Source organism: Thamnophis sirtalis, unplaced genomic scaffold (assembly GCF_051295495.1).
Source record: "Thamnophis sirtalis isolate CommonGarterSnake01/CBP01778 unplaced genomic scaffold, rThaSir2_p1.2 scaffold_3, whole genome shotgun sequence".
Lineage (NCBI taxonomy): Eukaryota > Metazoa > Chordata > Lepidosauria > Squamata > Natricidae > Thamnophis > Thamnophis sirtalis.
The window spans coordinates 6,111,583-6,134,348 of record NW_028261383.1 but is presented as its reverse complement, the minus strand read 5'-3'; the positions used below and the strand labels follow the sequence as shown (position 1 = coordinate 6,134,348).

The following is a 22,766-nucleotide window of genomic DNA, read 5'->3' as shown; positions in this document are numbered from 1 at the left end:
GGATTCTTTTTTTTTTTTACTGCCAGTCCTTTGGGCGTGGCTTGGTGGGCATGACTTGGTGGGGTCATCTGACTGATTGGGCATGGCCAACTCGACCTCACTCATGGCAAGGTGGGGCGGCATCTTGCTGTGAGTGACATCGAGTTGGCCATGTCCACTCAGTCACATGACTAATGCTGCAGGGTAATTTCTTATGTACTTTCCTCTGACGATATAAAAACAAAAACCCATCTAAAGATCACAACCGCCTGCCGAGACTGCCTGTTGAATGCTGGCTAGGGGAAAAAAGAGAGACGGGCCAATGGAAATGCCACATTTTCTACCTCCATTGGAGTGTCTGTGCTGCACTGGATTAGGATAAAGAGGGAGGGAAGCAAAAAACCTACTTGGCGACTCACTGCCCTAATAATTTCTTCCAACAACCAGTTCACTAACTACTCAGAAAGTAAACAACCGGTTCTCCCGAAGTGGTGCAAACTGGCTGAATCCCACCACTGCTTTAGTCTGATGTTTACATCAAAGGCAGTTGCTGGAGAAGAAGCAGAAAAAGTCTCAAAGACTAAGATGGTGATAATTACAGGGACAAACAGCTTTATCTGGGGCAACCTATGCAGAAGGGTAGTTGGAGAAAAACATAATCACAGTTACACCCCTAGGACCACAGTTTTGTAGTGATTGTGGTCCTTCCTTTCAGGACCTATTCAGAAAGTGATGCTGGAGAAAAAATGTTCAACCTCTAGGAGATTGACTTCTGCTGTCCTTCAACCTATTCCCTTGTCTCCAGAGATTGCTGGGGAAAGTCTGACCGAGCTATGGAGTTTGGTGCCACCAAACTTTGGTACTGCCTATATAACATTTTACACACACACACACACACACACACACACACACACACACACACACACACACACACACACACACACAAATCTGTTCCTTATACAGTATGAGTACTATTAATACTATTGTCTCTGCTTTTTAACCATAATCAAGACCTTGATCATATTAGACTAAGGGGGTGGGGCAAACACAATATGATATAACATGGTGTTAAAAATAATTAAAGTGATGAAGTGACTAAGTTAGTGGATAAGAGAAATGCTGTAGATGTAGTTTATTTAGATATAGTTTCAGTAAGGCATTTGACAAAGTAGGCCGCATCCTACTTCTTGTTAAGCTTGGACAATGTGGGACAGACAGAGCCACAGATGGATTTGAAGTTGGCTGAGCAACTCCACAAATGGAACCACAACTAAATGGAGGGAAGTATGCACTGGGATAGCTCAAGGTTCTGTCTTGGGTCCCGGGCTCTATAACATTTTCATAAATGATCTGTATGCTTACATTGTAAACCACTCAGAATGTCCTGTAAAGCTTCCAAACAATATATAGGTACTATTGCTATTGTTAATGCTACATGACAGGATAGAAGGAGAACTGATGAAAACTTTCCTCCTCCTATTTTCAACAAGAGCAACCATGTGAGAGGATTTGGGCTGTGAGAGGGGGATTGGTCCAAGGTCACACAGCTGACTTCCATGCTAAAGTGGGACTTGAATTCAAGGTCTCCCACTTTCTATCTGGTGCCTCAACCACTGTCAAGGTTAAGGAATTGGTGGTGTTTCTTTGTTTGCTTGTTTGCTTGTTTGTTTGTTTGTCTGTATATATACATTTCTTTGTACATGTGTATAAAACAAAATGTCCAGTTGAAAAACTGTTGTTATACAGAAAAATTTGGAAATTAGAAGTTTCTCCCTTTAAAAAGCTAAATGTCTTTCTGTGGGGAATGTGGATATTGGCCACAACTACATTCACCATTATTATTTATGTGAATTTTGTGTTAATTTTGTGATACATTCAGAATGTTTTGTTACTTTCCTTTATATTGCTTGAAGTGTATGAGAGTTTTTCTCATATTCCTATTTGCTTAACCATTACCTATCTCAAATCCCCCTCCTTCATATTCTGTAAGATTTGCTATTCCTGTGTTGAGAGTTGAAATTCATCTGTGTTACATTTACACATTTCCTCTGGTTGTAAGCTGCTTCTTTGTATTCAGATCTGGCCTCAAAATGATAATATAGCACTTGGGGATGAAGATGCAGCCCAGTAGACCAGCATTGGAGGACAAGATGGAGAAGGCCTGAACACCCACCATATATTTTCCTTTGGTGCTTAAGTAGGAGGGGATAAATGTCACCCAGACACTGCAAAAGACCAGCATGCTGAAGGTGATCAATTTGGCTTCATTGAAGGCTGCAGGGAGATTCCTGGCCAGGAAAGCCACTGTGAAGCAGATGGCAGCCAGGAAGCCCAAGTAGCTGAGAGTGATGTAGAACATGACAACAGAGCCTTCGTTGCATTGCAGGATTATCATTCCAGGCTGGGAGTGGAAGTCAGACTCAGGGAATGGGGGTGAAACTGCCAGCCAGATGGAGCAGATGATAATTTGGATCGCAGAACAAGAAAGGATGATGGAGTTGGCCAAACTCTTCCCCAACCATCTCTTCACTTGGTTTCCTGGTTTTGTGGCCAAGAAAGCCAGCACTACTGTGATTGTTTTTGCCAAGAGAGAAGAAATGGCAACTGAAAAGATGATGCTGAACACTGTTTGTCGGAGAAGGCAGGTGGCTTTCCTTGGTTGACCAATGAAGAGAAAAGGAGACAAGAAGCAAAGCAGAAGGGAGACCAAGAGGATGTAAGAGAGGTCCCGGTTGTTGGCTTTGACAATGGGTGTTTCTCTGTATATAATGAATATGATTAAAACAAGGCCTGCAATTAGGAACAAGATTAGTACAAAAGAGGCCAGGATGATGCCTAGATGTTCTTCGTAGGACAGGAAGGATATAACTTTGAGGAAACATTGGACTTGGTTCTTAGTTGAATATTTATCATCTGGACACTTGGTACATTTTTCCACATCTGAGAAAACCAAAAACCAGTATTTATTTAATAGTCTGTCTTTTTGCCTTTCAAGGAATACTTTTTGAGACAACATCTGATACCAGGAGCATTTTCCAAGATGAATTTCTTCACATCTCCAACAGAAAGAAAATAAATGGAAGATCCTTTTTTGAACCATATAGAGCTAAGGCCAGATTGGGGAAAGTCAAAAACCCAAAGAATTCCCTGTGTAATGTGCACAGTTTCCATAGGAACTACATTAATAGAGGTAAATAATTAATCAGTTAATCTTTTTAAACAAACTAACTGAGACCTTCCAAATAGCATTCTTAACATACTAGATTCAAAAGATGTGTATTTTATGAAATCTAAATGGCTGTCACAGAAAGCTAGTCCTGAAAATAATCTGGAATAGGTACTGGGAATAGTGATAAATGTATGTCATAGTGATGAATGTATGTTGCTTACTATTTTATTATATGTCTCTATGTCAATGTCTGTATTCCCCCTCCCTGATTTTATGTGAGCCGCCCTGAGTCCCCTCAGGGAAAAGGGCGGCCTACAAATATTAATAAAATCTCTAAAAATCTCTAAAAAAAATAATTTCGGTATAATGAGGTGCACCCATAACTGTCCACATCATCTTATTGTGGACCAGTGATACCGTCTCAGTGACCCTCAAGGAATGACCTATGTTGAGTGCATTGCAACAATCCTTCCAGACCTAAGACAATTCCTCAGGTTTCAAAATACCTCAAATGTTCCTAGAAATGTAAATATAGAAGGATAGTCTAATGCTGGGAAAGATTGAGGGCAAAAGAAGAATGGGATGACAGAGAATGAAGTGGCTGGATGGAGTCACTGAAGCAGTAGGTGTGAGCTTAAATGGAGGATGATAGAGGGCAGGAAGGCCTGGAGCAACATTGTCCATGAGGTCACAATGGGTTGGACACGACTTCGAAACTAATAACAAAAAGATCCAAAATAAAAAGTAAAATATTTGTTTCATCCTGAAGTAGTAGTGCTTGCCTAATCTGCTACACCTTCCTATCTGTTTCCAGCTTCTCCTTCAAGGCTTTTTTTTTCCTATTCTTACCTTTAGAAAAGAAATTGTGTAGTTTGAAAATAAACAAGAAAGCAGCTAACATCAATGTGTCTTTCAACATATAGTTTCAGGAAAATACTCCAAATGGATCCACCTCCAGAAGAATTTCCAATTCCTTGAGTGTCACCCACCTTCCTGAGTGGAGATGGTCCCCTCCGGACAAGGAACACAGTCATAGCAGCAAACTGGCTCTCCTTCTCGAGCCCTCTTGACAAATCCAGGGCGACAATTTTCCACACATCTGGATTGTGGCAGAGACTAAGAAGAAAAAGAAGGAATGCCAAAGAAAATATGTGAGAGCTCACTATCCATGGAAATTGGAGATAGACAGGAAAATTAGCCAAGTAATTTCTGGGTTTCACTAACTCATTCCAAATAGTTGTAGGAAATATAACTAATGACGGATTTATGGTTATTCCTAAAAAATAACTATCAAAATTTACTCCCTTTTTCTTTTGGCATCTAAGATTACAGTGAAGGAATTTTTTACTTAATAACATCTGAAGGGAAGGAATTGCGAAAAATTTAAGCATTAAGTGAAAACCTCCTCATCGATGAATTCCTTCATTCCTCATAAAGCGAAGATTTTTTCAATTAATTTGAGAATAAACATTATTGTTCATTATTGTAAAAGATTTATTAAACTCTGATTCTTCTTGAGCTATTAAAATAGAATAAACTGTGTTGAAGAAAGAAACACCTGACTAAGCAGATCCAAAAAGTTTTTTCCCCCTGAACTACATAAAACATTGCAAAACTGCTCTCCTTTGAAAGTATTGTGTTTACCCATAAATAAGACAGGGTCTTATTTTCTTTTGACCCCAGAAATAAGCTTTTGGCCTTATTTTTAGGAAGGTCTTATTATTTTTGAGGTGTAGGAGGCGATGAGCATGGTCACCTCATGGCTGTTGCTGTGTTGCAATATTTTCAGGGAGGGCTTATTTTAGTGCATGCACCAGTGGTGGGTTCCGGATCCTAATGCAACCGTTATCGGTTGCAACGAGGCCCGGCATCCTCCACATGAATGCACGCAATGCGCACGCACCCACATGTGGGGCACACATGTGTCTTACTGTCCAGCGATGTCTCACAATGCTCCAGCTGCTCAGCAGAGCATTGCACTGGTGCTATATGTGTCATGTGCATGCGCAGAAGTGCCAAAGACTTTAAAGACAGGTAAGGAGCATGGGCGGGTAGGTGGGCCCTCCAGAGCACCATACTAGAATGGTACCCAGTGCTCCGGGCAGGCTCCAGTATGCCTGTACCGGAGCATACTGCCTGCAAACCACCACTGGCACCCCCCCCCAAAAAAAGCGAGATTGGGCTTATTATCTGGGGAGAACTCATTTTCAGGGAAACAGGGTAGACCAAAACTGTTAATTAAAGAGTTAATAAAGATTAAGAAAAATTCCTTGAAAGTAGTGCAGTCAACTTTAAAAGAGATGTTCTTTGTTTATTTGTCTATTTTTTCTTCAATGTATATGGCTGCCATCCTGGTGAAATAAGATCAGAACTAAGTGTCCAGTTTTTAGAACTGGAGTGAAATAAGATGGAGGTGATGACATGAGAAAGTGGCCCTCAAACAGAGTAAGTCAGACATCTTTTCTTGCAGACGGTGGGACATGAGAATGAATTCTGTGTCAGAAAAAGATATTTCTAAGGCCCAGCTAGGTAGAAAAAACAAAGTGCTTTCTTTTGAACACCTACAATTAAATGCCACCAACTGACATGGAAAGGAAGACATAATTTATTCTTAGTTAAATTTGGAGACTTCTTTTGTCCGAGAGAGACTAAAGTTAGGTAACCCTCAAGATAAACAATTACATTCCAGGGCTTTTCAGATGAAGTGCCCTCTAAATTAATCAGTGGAACAACTTGCTTCCAGAATTTGTAAATGCTCCAACATTGGAAGTTTTTAAGAAGATATTGGATAACCATTTGTCTGAAATGGTGTAGGGTTTCCTCCCCAAGCAGGGGATTGAACTATAAGACCTCCAAGGTCCCCTCCAACTCAACTCCTCTTCTCTTCTCTTCTTTTCTCTTCCCTTCCCTTCTGTCCCATCCCATCCTATCCTATATAGACAACGGCCAAATCCAAGTAGCATTTTTTTTCAAATTCTCTCTCTCTCTCCCTTTTGATCAAAGACTTGTTTTAATTCAGTCATTTCAGTTTTCTGGGTTATGGGATATCAGAACAGTCATTGTGATTTCATGTGAACTTTGGACCTCTGGGAGCAGAAGGACTACTTCTGTATCCCAGTGGGGTGAAAGAGAGGTGGTGATAACACTGACCAGATCTGGTTTGTTTAGGAACATCACTGATTATGATCCTGCCTATTCAGGAAACACTTTTCCCAACCAGGACAAGATGAAGATTATTTTCCAATGGAACCAAGAGGACCTCCTTCCAATTATGATTCACTTTAATCTGATTCAATCTTGAAACCAGGCATTGGTCAGTAGAATTGCTTTCTTCTTTGCTATTTGATGCAAAGAAACCTGAAGATTTACCAACACATTCTACACACTTGTGTTTTTCCACCAGATTGATAGAGATACTAAATTGTAGATTGTGTACAAAATGGAATAGCACTGAACCCTCCCAAGAAGTCTAAAAAAACCTTATAAGGTTTCTATGTCTTACATTCAATTCTCAGTATAGGTCAACCACTTTGATTACTAGGCTTAGGTCACTTGAAATGGATATTCAGGCCTTTGGAAACTGAGCAAAGAAAGACACCAAAATTTCAACTACCTTGTTGAACAACTTAAGCCGTAAAAGATCATTTTGGTTGATAAGAAGTCTCTGCCTTTCAAAACTCCCCAGAAACTCTTCCATGGGGTCCTCCTTGGATTGAACCAGCAAGCTCACAATGCCTAGATCTGCTGCTATATTTCCATTTTGGTCCATGTAGAACTCAGAGTGGGAGAGATTGCAAAAGTCATTCTTCTCCAGAAAGGGATGAAACTAGAATTGAAACATCCAGAAATTTTAGAAGCAGAAAGTTTTATTTCTTATTCTATGTGGTCTTTTCACATTTGAATCTCTTCGTTGTCTAAATGTGCTTAATTAGGAGAACAGGTCTTACCATTATCACCATAACCAACAGAACATTCCCCACAAAATCTGCCAACCCTATGCTGACAAATATATATGTTGAGAAAATATCATTGACAACATTTGTCAATTGCAGGGAATATTCCAGAGGAGATGACAAACAAATTGAAGAGCAGAAAAAGTATACTTATAAACTTCTTGATTACCAGAAAGCATGGATTTGTCAAGAATAAAGTTCTAGGCTAATCTTCTTCCTATTAGACCAGACAGGAAACATAACTAGATGAGCTAATTCAACTCAATTTTATATATCTGAAAGTACAAATCTTCCACTAACTTTATTTTCAATCTCAAAATTTAGGGAGGATCAGAGGTGGTATTCTGCTGGTTCAGACTGGTTCACCTGAACTGGTAGTGGAAATCGTGGGTGGGCCTGGGTGGGCCCACCCCCCTCACACACCCCAGCTCTATGCCATCCCATTTAGGCACATTTTCAAGCCAAAGCGCATGCGCAGAAGGCTGAACACATGCACAGACATGTATGCACTCACATTTGCAACCTGGTAGGGAAGGTAAGTGAATACCACCCCTGAGAAGGATAGTTTCTAAGTTTCTTTATCTTCTATTATGCAGCTTCAGGTTTCTCTGCTCTTATTTGATCCTTCCCTAGTAGATAGCATTTCCTCTCCCTGTCCCAAAAGTCATTCTCACATCTCATTACACTTCCTAAATAGGCTGTGGGAATGCCTGTAGTACAACCTGATTTCCATAAAGTACTGACACTTTTATGCTGTGATTAGAAGCCTAGCTAAGGGGGGTGGGGGGGGTGGATTGTATCATGATTAAGTGTACAAGACTATCTTAAAATGGTACTCAAGTAATTTTTATTACTTAGTTTTTCTCATAAAAATGAGTAATTTTGAATAATAATGTCTCCTTAGTCATCAATTTTTGTATTAATACAGAAGAGTTGATACAACCCCGTGATTCAAATTTATAACGATTTATACAACAACAAAGATAATTTGATCTGATGTAAACAATACCAATTTCCAGAAATATATTTATGATTTCCCCATAGAGTAAAATGCTGTAGGAGTCAACTCCTATATATACAGTATATATTTGACATTTAGCAACTAGGACTTGACAAACTAGTATCTCATTTAAGAAGGTATTTGAAAAAGGATGAGATGGATTTTTCTTCCCACAAATATATACAGAATATATTCAAAAATGCACATATCCTTTTAAAATCAGCACTGTTTAATTTCAAAGTTTATCTGTCATTATATAAACTCTTTGGAAAATTATTCCCTGATCAATTAGATTGGCCAAAATTGTTGGCCTTTTATGTCATAAGTGGGTTGAGATAATTCCCCTTCTTTGGATTCCTTCTCAAAAGGAACTAATTTTGATGGTTCCTTCTCAAGACCCACACCTGCCATGGCTGCAGCTTTAGAGCCCCCAACCTCTCTTCACCCTCTTTCCTTGTCCTCCTGGATCTGGAGGAATATGCAGCATTCAAGGCATGAACCACAGTCTTAATGAAATTGTAAAGATCATATTCAATTGTGAGCTGGATCCTGTTCTTTTTATTTTGGGTCTCCAGTGGTGCTTTCTGACTACATCTCCTCCGACCTTTGACAGAAGAGACATGCTTGGAGAAAGAACAGCGAAAAGACTGATCTGCAAACCGGGGATCTACAAAGAAATATGGTTCAAAGGCATCGTCCAGTAGCTTTTCTTTTGCCAGGAAAATGAAGTTCCAAATACTATGGACATATTTGAGAAGTTTGTGCTTTTTTATTGAATACAATCCCAAAGTTGTGGTGATCCACACTTTCCCTTCAATAGGTCCTGGCAAACTTTCAAGAGTTAAATGGAAAGGACGAATTCTTTCAAAAATGGAAACATATTCTATGAAGTGGATAAAGACATTGACTTGTCTCCATTTAGAGAAGGCATCCTTGAGTAGTGCTGTATGTCCAGTTTTTGAGAGTTGCTGTGATATAACAACACAAATTCCATTCCTGACAAGCATAGAAGTGAAAGTCCTCATGAAATTCTCTCCCTTCTCTGTGTCTGAAGCAAAGAGGCCAATCAAGGTCCATCTGAAGTGGAGGAGCAATTGGACAATTGCTGGGTAGTGGATCCCTTCTTTGGGGAGTATCCGATGGAAAAAAGGAAATTGATCTTTATCACTTAGAGCATCTAAACCAATTTTATCACTAATCTGAAAAGGAATGAAGAACGCTGTGTTGTATTTGGGGTCAGTTCAAATCCAAAACATAACATTTTAATAAATCCAACTATGGTTCTGATGAATAGATTAAAATAGATGGCTGATTAGACATTGTTTAATACGTTAAAACATACTATTAGCATATAATAATGTAATACTAGGAACAAATTAAATCAAAAATATAATAAAAATGGAAATCATCTTTCTGTCTCACTCTACATTTTAACACAGTTGAATTTGCATGTATAGATGTCAACGGAAAAATTGTATTCCAATAAAGGGCCATATTATATGTAATTTTTGAGGATTGCTATATCTTTTCTTGCTTATGTAGCCCAAATATATCCCTTTGTGAATTGATCTTTTCACCATTCTCAAGTTGTAGAAGAGATTTGGATATTGCAGCTCCTACTATAATTTGTCAGCTCTACAATCCAAGAGATTTTTTTTTTAAAAAAATCCCACCTTTAACACAATTTTGGAACTCTCCCAATTTTCCATGGCTTTAATTTTGTACCAGTGAGTATATGTCTTGATTTTAGACAAAGAATAAATCATGTAAATCTCTAATTAAGCCTTTGGGGCAGCAGCAGACATCCTTTCATCCACCCCCAAGAAACTTTTCAGATGCTCCAATAGATGCTAATGGTTACTATGAGTCTATAAGACATACAGTATATGTGTTATCAATGGTAGGTGAGTTAATCTATTAGGACTCATTTCATGACTATAGAATTTGTTCAGAGGTGGAAATATTATTTTGGCTAAGATCATGTACAAAATGTGAGTTTTCCATCACTGCAGAACCTTCCTATTGTACAGAAGATGTTTTGATTAAATACAGAGCCTCTGCTCACATTCACAAGTTTGCAGTAGAAGGCCTAAAGCTATTAGCATGGCATGAGTGGATATTTCTGCTTTGATCCTTGCTCCCGCTCACTTTTAACTCAATTCCCAGCCATGAAAGCAACAGTGACTATAATGAAAAGCAGCTGTTGAATTCTATAGAAAAGTATCGTTAGATCTATTAATCAAACACTACCACCCTGCTCACAGATAGGGGAACACAAACCTGTGAAACTTTGTAGGTGCCTACTAATGTTGACATCTGAATGGAGATATCCCTGTCAGCTCCATCAGCAAGTGCCAATAGGTTGTCCTTCCTTCCACAGCTGTAGTTGGGAACATTGGCTTCTCCAGATGACAGCATGTCCAGCAAGGCTTCTGAAGTGCCAAGTTCACTCAAATAATTGTCATGGATGTTGTAACCAAGTGTGAGATTATGCAGGAGCTGGTGATTTTTGTTGACCACTTGAATAATGAAAATAAAGCGTAGTATTCTTGCCTTATTATAAGGTAAGCTAACATAAAAATATTTCATGTTAATTTCAGCATCATCAACATCAATAAGAATACTTTTTAAAGTTGAATTTTCTTTTTCTGCACAAGCCTAATGAGTCATAATCAGAGGCAAATGTTAATCACCCATCACATTTAATATTTGTGTCTGTTGAGAATATGCGATGCAAATAGTCCCTCCATCAGAGTAAAAAAAATACAAATACGCAATAATATGTAGCAATGTTAATTTTGATCAGCCCAGTAATTTGGTCCCAAAATAATTTATTCAGTAAAGAAGAACTAGCATAAAAAAGATATTTTATAAGTGACCCCAAAAAGCTATTTATCAAACTAGTCACTCTCCATTCCTATAAGAGCATACATCAAACATTAGTGAGCAGCAATTAAAAAATATGGAAATTAGTGGGGCAGGGGAAATGACAACAATCACTATTGTAAATAAAAGTCATAAATTCGGGATTGGATGAAGAGAAGACAGAAATGTGGAATTCTCTCACATATTTTTTTTCTGCCCCATCTTTGGATTTGAATCTGTTCCACAAAAAAAAAGAGAATCCATGGAAATTAAAATGATTCAAGGTTTGTCAGATCATGGAAGAACAATAAGAAATGCAAATGGAGAGAATGGAACTTCTCCTTGCTGAATAACTTACATGTGAGACTGACAAGCAGGAGTCATGTTAAAGCTGAACTTTGTATGTGATATTGTTGATGCCCTAGTGATTATACTAATGTGATGGTCCCCTGGCTTGTAATAACTCCATGGTTTTTGTCCATCCTGGTGCTTGAAATTCAGTGGACACTTTGATCGAAGGTTCCCAGAGACTGTCTGTGACACTAGCAACATCAGAATCAGAAGCAGCAATTCCATAATTCATGAGATTAAATCAATCCCCTTCCTGTTACTAAAGAAGAATGAGAAGAATTCAAAGCACTCTGACAAGATATAAATCCTAGTAGCCTTCCTGATTGAGACAGAGACAAACTGAACTTCATCTAGAAATTAGAGGAAGGTTCATTCAAGAACAGAGTCCCTGCCTGTCTCAAAATGTGTGCCACAAAGTGGGTGATCAGTGGCATTTATCCTTTTCTGATAGAAGATCTCTTTAATGTTGCTTCAGTCTGATATTTACATCCAAAGGCACTCATGAGAGAAGTAGCAGAAGATGTTTCAGTGGGACGATGGGGATGGGAATAATTAGAGTAAGAGGCAAATTGTCCTGTGGGTTTTCTGAACTTCTTCCAGGGCTCTATGTTCAAAGGGATAACTGAATAAAAGCATGTCAAAGATAGATCACAGATACACTCCCTGGGGACACTCTTCTATAGTGGTTGCCACCCTTTTTGTCAGAAAGTGATGCTCAAGAAAGATGATTCAACACCTAGGAAATTTACTTCTGCTGTCCTCCATTGTGGTATATTGTCTCCAGACACCGCTGGAGAAAGTCATTCAGAACTATGGAGTTTGGTGCCAGTCTAGGTTGTTGACACTTAACTTTAGTGCTCCCTGTCCTTTAACACCAAGGAAGCTATCTGTACTCTTGAACCTTTCCTAATATTAGGAGAAGGTCCTCTTTGGGATTTTCCATTCTATGGGATCTCCAAATATTAACCCTAAATTGGAGCTGATTTTAAAATTCCTGCTGGGGAGAGTCACCCAGAACTATAGACTGTAGTGACACTCTACTTTGGTGACAATTAACCCTAGGGCTTCCTTTTTTTTCTAATGCCATGGAAGCAATTAGCACACTTGAACCCTGCCTAAAGTTTAGAGTAGGGCCTGTTTATGATTTTCTTTTCTATGAAATCTCTGGGTGTTGATCCTAAATTGGCACTGATTTTAAAATTTCTTGTGTCCAAAGCGGAATTTCCTTTCCCATCTGTTCTAGAAATGTAAACTTTTGCATGAGAGCTGACTAAGAAAGTGACAGTATTGTGGTTAAATAGGGAAAAAGTTAGAGAGCAGAGATAATTTTTTATCCTTACACACTGTGTCTTTCTGTATTAATGTAGGTAATTAAAAAGCATATAATTATTTCCCTTAGCATTCCATACTTTCAATATTCATGTAAGATCCTTTAAAATTTGATGTTTCTTAGAAAGTCATCTGCAGAAACGGAAAATGGGGTGCATGGAGGCCAATATGGGGTGCATGGAGGCCAAAAACAGGACACATGAAAGCCAAAAATGGGATGTGTGGAGACCAAAAATGGGGCATGTGGAGGCCAAAACCAGGATGCACAGGAGGCGAAAAACAGGATACACGGAGGCCAAAAATGGCCAATGGGTGGGGGGGTCAGCGGGTGGGTGTGGCTTCGGCAATATTTACTCCATAAGATGCACAGACATTTCCATCCACTTTTGGGAGACAAAAAGTGTGTCTTATGGAGCAAAAAATAAGGTAGTTCTTGTCTTCTCCTTAGATCCAAATATGTGGGGGAGAACTCCTTTTGCAGACTTCCCTTCCCAGCTACTTCAAATGGTCAGTTTGCTTGACTTTGGCTTCTCTTTGAGACAATAAGAGAATGAGTTACTCCCAGAATCTTTCTTCCCCCCAATGCTTCCATCTCCGTTATTAGAATAACAAAAAAACCTGGCAGAGATTTTTGGATAATTATGATAAACTGACAAGAATGGTGGACGTTTAGATTTAGATTTATTTAGCATTTATAGGCCGCCCTTTTCCCTGAGATTTTAGATTGTTACAATCTAAAAGATTTTTTTGGTGACTCCATGTCTACGACACTGTAATCCCTTAATTCAGGATAGAATTGTGGCAACTGGATGGAGCTGAGAATTTACTGGCCAGTTGTCCATCCTGATGTCTTTGTGGAGTTTGTAGCAGATATGTTTTCTTTGTGCTCTAGGAGAGAAACATCTGCTGATACTCAGGTTTGAGCTCTAAATCCTATTAAGAGGTACATGTCTTCACCAATAACCCCACCATGCTGTTCAAAGGAAGAGATACATGTAATAATATAAAACTGGGCTACTGGCATTATTGGCTGCAACTTTCAAATTTCAGCAGCCAATTGTACCATTATTTCAAGATCTTTTCATGTACTTTATTTATTTAAAGCAAATAATTAACTCATGTATGAAGAACAGCTTGGGCAATTTTCTAGATTTGGTCTGTTGGGACATGCTGAGAGTTAAATTTGCTCTGTCTCACATTTCTATATTTCTTCTAGTCGTAAGCTGCTCCTTGGTATTCAGGTCTGGCTTCAGAATGATAATGAAGCACTTGGGGATGAAGATACAACCCAACAGACCAGCACTGGAGGCCAGGATTGAGAAAACCTGCACAGCTACCATATATTTCCCTTTGGTGATCAGGTAGGTGGGCAGGAAAGAGACCCAGACACTGCAGAAGGCTAGCATGCTGAAGATGATCAGCTTGGCTTCATTGAAGGCTCCAGGCAGGTTCCTGGCTAGGAAAGCTACAGTGAAGCAAATGGCAGCTAAGAACCCCAAGTAGTTGAGGATTATGTAGATCATGGCAACAGACCCTTTGTTGCACTGCAGGATTATCTCAAGGCTGGGAAAGTAGATCAGAGTAGATTGAGGAAATGGGTGAGAAACTCCCAACCAGATGGAGGAGATGATAATTTGGACAACAGAGCAAGAAAGGATGATCGTATTGGTCAAGCTTTTCTTTAGTCATCTTTTTCACTCGGTTTCCTGGTTTTGTGGCCAGGAAAGCCAGCATCACCATGATTGTTTTGGCCAAGAGAGAATAAATGGCAACTGAGAAGATGATGCTGAAAACTGTTTGTCAGAGGAGGCAAGTGCCTTTCTTTGGCTGACCAATGAAAAGAGAAGGAGACAAGAAGCAAAGCAGGAGGGAGACTATGAGGATGTAAGAGAGGTCCCAGTTGTTGGTTTTCAAAATGGAAGTTTCTCTGTATTTGAGGAATATGAATAAAATAAGGCCTGTGGTTAGGAACAAGAGTAGAGCAAAAGAGATCATGATGATGCCCAGATGTTCTTCATAAGACAGGAATGATGTAACTTTGGGGATGAATTGTACTCTGTCCATATTTGGATATTGATTATTCTGACACTGAATACATTTTTCTGTATCTGAAAAAAACCAGAAATCAATATTTCTTTAATATTCTGTCCTTTTACATTAAAAAAAAACTTTATTGGGAGAACAGTTGATATCACAAGTATTTTAAAAGAAGGAACAGAAGAACTAGCTCAGAGTTCAAGCAAATTGGCAGTCTCTGTAGTCCACTCTGTAGTCTGTAATCCACTCTAAAGTCCACTCTAAAGTAAGGAAGCAATAGAAATGATTAGGGGACTAGAGGCTAAAATGTATGAAGACTGGTTACATGAACTGCACATGTCTAACCTAATGAAAAGAAGGAGTAGGGGTGACAGGATAGGACAGTTCCAATATTTGAGGGGTTCCTACAAAGATGAGAGGATTAAACTATTTTCCAAAGCACCCAAAAGGCAGGACAAGAAACAATGGTTGGAAATTAACCAAGGAGAGAAACAACCTAGAACTAAGAAGAAATTGGTGAGAACACTTAACTAATGGAACAGTTTGCCTCCAGAAGTTGTAGATGCTTTGGAGGTTTTGAAGAAAGACTGGACAGCCACTTGTCTGAAATGGTGTCCTGCTTGAGCATGGGGTTGGATTAGAAGACCTCCAATGGAATAGCTTGCCTTAAGAAGTTATGAGTGCTCCATCACTGAAGGTTTTCAAAAAGAGACTGGACAATTATTTGTCTGAAATGGTATAGGATCTCCTGCTCAAACAGAGGATTGGACTAGAAGATCTTTGAGATCCTTTCCAACCCTATTATTCTATATTCTATGACAAATGCCATAGCCCTCTTGATTCCCTAGAGGAGAAATACCCTTTCCAGATGATCCAAGTTGACTTTGCCCATATGTCCCCATGTAAACAGAAGACACACCTACTGATTATCACATGCACTTCTAGTAATTATGTGGAAGCTTTTGCTACTAAAAAAGCAGATGCCAGTGCAGTAGTAAAAGAATTTTTTAAAAAACCTAATCCACCCAAGACATACCCAAATACACAGGGAACACATGGACTCCAAACTGCATCATTGAAGCACTTGGTGGTCTTGGAGGGGGGGAGGTTCAAACATAGCTTCAGAGATGGGAAGGCCAAATGGGCTCCATCCCATCAAAGCCATCCATACATGCAGAATGAGGGACAGCGGGTCCCACTTAACCAGTGGGAAGACATCAGGTCACACCAACCATTATGCTATGGACATTGCCTCTATCATAGGTACAGCATACAGCATACAGTTTATTTATTAAACTAATAAAATTCAAAATAAAAAGTGTCTAAGTTTTAATATAGAAGGATAAGACATACAGTGTCAAGGGAAATAAAAAAAATATATTCTATGACTTTCTCCTGCTTCCACCATTCTGTAGGCACTGCCACCTTCTTAGCTGCAGAGCTCACCATCCAATGTTTATTTTAAAAAAGACTAAGAATGTTCAAAATATAAATTCTCTGTGTTTTACATCAATAAGGAAAGAAAGCACAAACAGTGACAAGAAAAAAAATTCTATCCACTCTAGACATCAGGATGAAGGACATAGAAGTCATTAGCTGGGTATTCTCCAGTATCCCTTTCTTCACATGTACTGGCAGAAAGTACAACAATTCTACAGAACATTGCTCCCAGGGGTATATCTATATCTATATCGGTATTTATATCTATATAAAATGTGTTCCGCTGCACATGAAGGCCTGGAATAACTTCTGAATCCTAGGGGAATAATTTGCTTCTCACTGTAATTATCACAATCCCAGTCTCTGCGACCTCTTTTGCTACTCGTCTAATGGACTACCTTTGGTGGAAACATCAGACTGAAGCAACAGGGCAGGAATCTTGCATGAGACAAGAATAAATGTAGTGAGTGACACTCTTGGTGCCACATGTTCTGAGAAAATCAGTGTCTGTGCTTTTGAGTGGATCTTTCTCTTCTTTCCAAATGAAGCTTGGTTTATCTATGTCAGAATCAGAATAACACTGCTATCTCCATCTTTCCATCTCCATAAAAGTGAAGTGCTTTTAATCTTTCTAACTATTCTTGCTGCTCATCTTCCAAAACAGGAAAGGAATTGATTCAGCTTCATGAATTATGGACCTCCTTCATCTATTTCTGATACTGCTTATGTCGAAGTCAGTCTATGGGAAGCTTAGAGTGAAGTGCCCACTCAGTTTGGAGAGCAAAGATGGGAAGAAACCATGGAGTTACTATAGGCCAGGAGACCATCTCGTTAGTATGATCATCAGTGCAACAAGACTATTGCATATAACATTGCCTTTCAATACAGCTCCTTCTAGTCTGTCTCAGTCGTAAGTCATTCAATGGGATACAATTGTATTCCATTCATTTGCAGTTCTAACATTCTTCTTTCTTTTTAATTTATTTCTATGTTTCAGATATATTTCTAATTTTTGAATCTTCCCTTTTTTGGTCTTATTTTGTGGAAAGGAACTCAAATCCAATTATGTGGCATTAAAAAAGCTGAAAAAGTTCAGATTTTTCTTTTTCTTGTCTAATGCAGGAGTTCATCAATTGATTCCTGACTTTTGTTTCCACATATTTATAACTACTCATTTATATTCAATGTCCAATCCTCATAGGAATTGATGACATTTTTTTAGAATTATTTCACTGAGTCACTTATCAAAATTTATCTTCCTATTATAATAGTTCTCCCTGAATAATTGAATTATTTTAAAAGCTACTTACTGGGTTGATGTAAATTAGTACTGCTACAAATAATAATACATTTCTGATTCTTAAAAATGGTGAAGGACTATCTAATCTTCCCAATACTCATGAATATTCAGTGTTGATAGGTGACTATTATGTGCTTCTGTTTTTCAATCAGTATTGGATTAACATTTAATAGGCTTTGGAGAGAAATGGAAATAAAATTAAATATTTTGTTGTTATTGTTGTTGTTGATGATGATAAAATTAACATTTTTACAGTACTTTACCTTTTGATCAGTCAAGAATCATACGCTTCATTTTCAACATTCAAGAGGTCAATAAAAATCACAAGCTCCTACAAAATCTCACACTTGGCTACAACATCCATGACAACTCTTTGAGCACCATTAGCACTTCAGAGGCCTTGCTGGACATTCTCTCTGCTGGAGAAGCCAATGTTCCCAACTACAGCTGTGGAAGGAAAGACAATCTTTTGGCTCTTCTAGATGTAGCTGATAGTGATGTCTCCATCCAGATGTCAACAGTAATAGCTATCTACAAAGTTCCACAAGTTTGTTCTGTGTTTTTCTATCTATTCATATGTGCATCTGGTAGTAGTAAATTGTAGGGGTAATACAGAAATATGATTTGCATTTTTCTTTTTCTTGCTTAATTTGATCCTTTTATTCTTTTTTATATGTGGTCTTGTTAATATTTATATTTTGTATGGCTAATGATTATTTAAAGATAAATTACTCTAGAATGATTTGAAGAAGCTATATTTATTTATAATAATAAGTTTTTGATCTTGATCTAACCTCCGTTTTACCAAATATTCTTAATTACATTTTCAGATAAGCAGTAGAATGTCTTCAGCAGATCTGAGTGATAAAAGTCAATTTCCCTTTTTCTATCGTATGTTCATCAAATTAGGGTTCCATTACCCAAGAATTATCCAACTGCTCCTCCATTTCAGATGGACCTTGATTGGTCTCTTTGCTTCAGACACAGAGGAGGGAGAGCATTTCTTGAGGACATTTACTCCTATGCTTTTCAGAAATGGAATTTGTGTTGTTATATCACAACGATTCTCAATGACTGTACATACAGAACCCATCAGGAATGCCATCTCTAAGTGGAGACAAGTCAACATCTTTGTTCACTACATGGAATATGTTCCCTTTTTGGACAAAATTATCCCTTTCAATTTAATAATTGAATGTTTCTCAGGACACATTAAAGGAAAAGTTTGGATCATCGCAGTCTTGGGAAAATATCAGATGAAAAAGCATGGAATTTTCAAATATGTCCATAGTGTTTGGACCTTTAATTTTCAGGGGAAGAAAAGGCCAAAAGATTATGACTTTATACCTGCACTCTTTGTGGAACGCCACTTGGAATACAAGACCTTCAAGTGTTCTTTTTCAAAGCAGGTCTTTTCTGTCAAAGGCCGGAGAAGATGCACCCAGAAAGCACCACTGGAGACCCAAAACAAAAGGAAGAGGATCTGTATCCGAAATGAGCACCATGTTTACGCTCTCATTAAGACTCTGGTCCATGCCTTGAAAGTTGCATATTCCTCCAGATCCAAGTGGAGAAGGAAGGAAATGAAAAAGATATTGGGAGCTCCAATGCTGCAACCATGGCAGGTATGGTGTTCTAATAAGGATCCATCAAGTTCTGTTTGAGAAGGAATCTACAGGAGAAGGAGGAGAACCATCTGATCTACAGTAGAGGATCAGATTGTTAGATAATGTCATCAATGCAATGAACATGAAATTGAAAAAAAACTCAGGAGGACGGGAGGGGACGACTGGCATGTTTTTGTCAATGTAGTCACAACTTAGCAACTGAACAACAAAAACATATATTTTGTCAATATATGATTGAAACTTTTTGCTATACCTTTGTTTTTCACTTTTAAAGATAGTGGAAAAACTTGTTCTCTCATCTTCAAGTTGGACAACTGAAGAAGAAAGATTCAAATTTGAAAAGAGACAAGAAACTAAGATTTATTTTTTTTTAAAAAATATTCCTGATTATTTCCATTCCAGTTTCATCCATTTCTGGAGAAGAATGAATTTTATAATTTTTCATGGAAGGATCTCTACTTGGACAAAAATGGAGATATTACAGCAGACCCAAACATCATGAGCTGGGTGGTTCTCCCCAACAAAGGTCCTATCACAGAGCAACTGGGCAATTTTGAAAGAGAGAGACTCATTATCAATCAAGATGCCCTTTCACGGCTAAAGCTGCTAAAGGTGGGCAAAATATTGGTGAGCTCTTGCTGTTTTCAAAAGACTTAGGGTTCATTTCAAATGATCTAAGCCTAGTCACCATGTTGGATGACCTTCCCTGAGAATTGTGTGTGGCAAATAGAACCCTCATAGCTTTTTTAGATAGCTTAAGAGGCTTCACTACTATTGAACACAGTAGCCTTCCGATGCCATAATATGGAACACTATTTTAAAATAATTCAGCCTTGTCCATCATGGGATGCTGGATTGTAATATTTTCAAATACAGATATATGAAGAATAGGGAAATGCAAGTTAATACGGTTATGAGGAGGAACCCACTGGTTGTCACTTTATACTTAAATCTTTTCTCAGCTTCACCCCTCTAGAAAATAGAATAGAAAATCCATTATTGCAATGTGATACACCAAAAGCAAAAGGGAGGTGGTAAATGAAGAATGTGCAACTGGTTGCTTCTCTTACAATCTGGAATGAGTTAGAGATTTCATATCTACTAAGTGAAGACCAGAAACTACTTGGCTTATGTTTATATTGACTTCCATTTTCTATGGATGGTGAGTCCTAACATATTTTCTTTGTCATTCCTTATTATTTTGTTTAGTCTCTGCCCCAGTCTAAATGTGTGGAAAATTGTCCTCCTGGATTTGTCAAACGTGCTCGGGAAGAAGAACCAGTTTGCTGCTATGACTGCGTCCCTTGTCCGGAAGGGACCATCTCTACTCAGGAAGGTGGGTAGCTCTGTAGAGAAGGATACTGGATTTGATCAATGTGCATAATATTAACAATACCTTTATGCTTGATTATTTTTAACATGTCAAATTTTTTCCATTATTTGAGATTTAAGAAAAATAACTTGAATGATGAGGTAGGAAGTGGCAAAAAAGAATGGTGAATCGGACAAAATGACTCTTGCCGGAGGAAATCTCTCTTTTCCTTGTCAGTTTGGAAGTGTCACTCATGTTTGCTTTCTTAGAAACATCTGAATTTTTTTATTGTTGTGGAATGGTATTGGGTCAATCAATTTTGGTCACCCAAGCCATTTTTACATCACAGATCAAAGAATAGAATAGGATACTTTCTTGGCCAAGCGTGCTTGGACACACAAGGAATTTGTCTCTGGTGCAAAAGCTCTCAGTGTGCTTCACTTGAGATTGTTCCACATGGGATTGCTCTTTAAGATCAGCAGGAATAGTCCAGAATGCAATAGCATGCAAATGTTTGGTTTTCCTATATTTTATCATATTGTACTTCTGAGTTGTGAGCTGGACAGACTCCCAGATTCTTTCCAATTGTAGTGTAATTCACCTGTAAAGCCCGACTTTGCATAGGGCTAGGGTATCATTCAGTGGTAGGATTCAAAACACCAGTTCTGTGGGCATGGCTTTGTGGGCATGGCATGGCTTTGTAGGTGTCGCTTTGTGGGTGAGGCAGGGGAAAGATACTGCAAAATCCCCATTTCCTCCCTACCCCATTAATCTGCTTTCCAGTTCCATTCTCCTGTTTAGGGCAACAAAAGAGGATCAGCTGGGAGTCTGGGAGGCAGCAGAGGTGGGGCCAGCCTACTTGCTGATTCTCCAAACTACTCAAAATTTCTGCTACCAGTTCTCCAGAACCTGTCAGAACTGGCTGAATACCACTTCTGGTATCAGTTGGACCTCCTCTCCCTCAAGTTATCTGCTTTTCCCACCAGAGCAGATATAATGGACATGTTCCAGATGTTGTAGATATTTTCCTTGAAGCCTGCCTTTTTTTTGAAACTGTTTAACACCCTGCCTCTTAAATTTCAACAAGCCCTTCTAAAATCCTGGACATCTTCTTCCTCCAAGCATTGGGATTAGGTGAAATCAGTGCAGGAGGAAAATGTGGTGGTTTTCATTGGTGAAGGTTCATTGGTGAATTGTGGCACCAGTTATTTCACTTTTGTCCTTCCTTTTGGGAGCCTTGTTTTTATAGTTGTATATATTGAGGGCTTTTCCTGGGACATAAGGTACCCAGAGTTTGCTTTAAGATGTTCAGTGACAAAAATTGTTTTACTTGTGTATTCAGGCTGCTATTTACCATTTACTATGGCTTACCCATCTCTTCTTATAAGCTGCCATCCAAAGGTATTTTATGAAATGTGAGAGACTATAAAATAAATATTACTTTGTTTTTTTCAGATACCGAAAAATGCACTAGGTGCCCAGATGATCAATATCCAACTGAGAACAGAGTCCAATGTATCCCAAAAAGAATAACTTTCCTGTCCTATGAAGAACATCTGGGCATCACCTTGGTCTTCTTTGCCCTATTCCTGTTCTTAATCACAGGATTCATTTTAATTATATTCATTAAATACCTAGAAACTCCCATTGTCAAAGCCAACAACCAGGATCTCTCCTACATTCTCCTGGTCTCCCTCATGCTCTGCTTTTTGTCCTCCTTTCTCTTCATTGGCCGACCAAGGAAAGCCACCTGCCTTCTCCGACAAACAGTGTTTAGCACTGTGTTCTCAATAGCTGTGTCTTCTGTGTTGGCCAAAACAATAACAGTAGTGCTGGCATTTCTGGCATTAAAACCAGGGAATAAAGTCAGAAAATTGTTGGGGAAGAGCTTGGCCAACTCCATCATCCTTTGTGGTTGTTCTGGTCAAATTTTTATCTCTGCCACGTGGTTAGTAATTTCTCCTCCATTCCCTGACTTTGACCTGCACTCCCAGCCTGGAGAGATCACCCTTCAATGCAACGAAAATTCTGTCACCATGTTTTATGTTGTCCTTGGCTACATGGGCTTTTTGGCTGCCATTTGCTTCACTGTAGCTTTTCTGGCCAGGAACCTTCCTGGGGCCTTCAATGAAGCCAAGCTAATCACCTTCAGCATGCTGGTCTTTTGCAGTGTCTGGATCTCCTTCCTGCCCACCTACCTGAGCACCAAAGGAAAGTCCATGGTGATTGTCCAAGTCTTCTCCATCTTGGCCTCGGGTGCTGGACTGCTGGGCTGCATCTTCTTCCCGAAGTGCTACATTATTATCCTGAGACCAGACCTAAACAGAAAGGAACATCTCATGGTTAAAGTGGGGAAGTTAAAGTGAATTTGTTTCTTAGGCTCATAATTATTTTTTCATTGTA

General features: G+C 38.8%; 1 protein-coding gene across 1 annotated transcript; it reads right to left on the bottom strand.

The window, feature by feature from the left end:
- Positions 1-2,014: 2,014 nt before the first annotated feature.
- Positions 2,015-22,266, bottom strand: LOC148047069 (vomeronasal type-2 receptor 26-like). Its single transcript, XM_087707721.1, has 5 exons — positions 22,132-22,266; positions 8,602-9,069; positions 6,762-6,974; positions 4,138-4,264; positions 2,015-2,919 (listed from the first exon to the last, which is right to left on the bottom strand). Exons 1-5 carry the CDS (start codon positions 22,264-22,266, stop codon positions 2,015-2,017), a joined length of 1,848 nt encoding a protein of 615 aa, XP_087563847.1.
- Between the last annotated feature and the right edge of the window lie 500 nt (positions 22,267-22,766).

What these genes read in the sequence shown, in the direction of transcription:
- LOC148047069 (XM_087707721.1), bottom strand. Translation starts at nt 22,266, where the DNA reads ATGGAGTTGGCCAAGCTCTTCCCCAACAATTTTCTGACTTTATTCCCT. An exon ending in ACAATTTCATTAAGACTGTG is followed by an intron (nt 6,975 to 8,601) that starts GTTCATGCCTTG and finishes TTTCAATTCTAG; the next exon opens with TTTCATCCCTTTCTGGAGAA. An exon ending in GGCTTAAGTTGTTCAACAAG is followed by an intron (nt 4,265 to 6,761) that starts GTAGTTGAAATT and finishes TTTTCTTCTTAG; the next exon opens with TCTCTGCCACAATCCAGATG.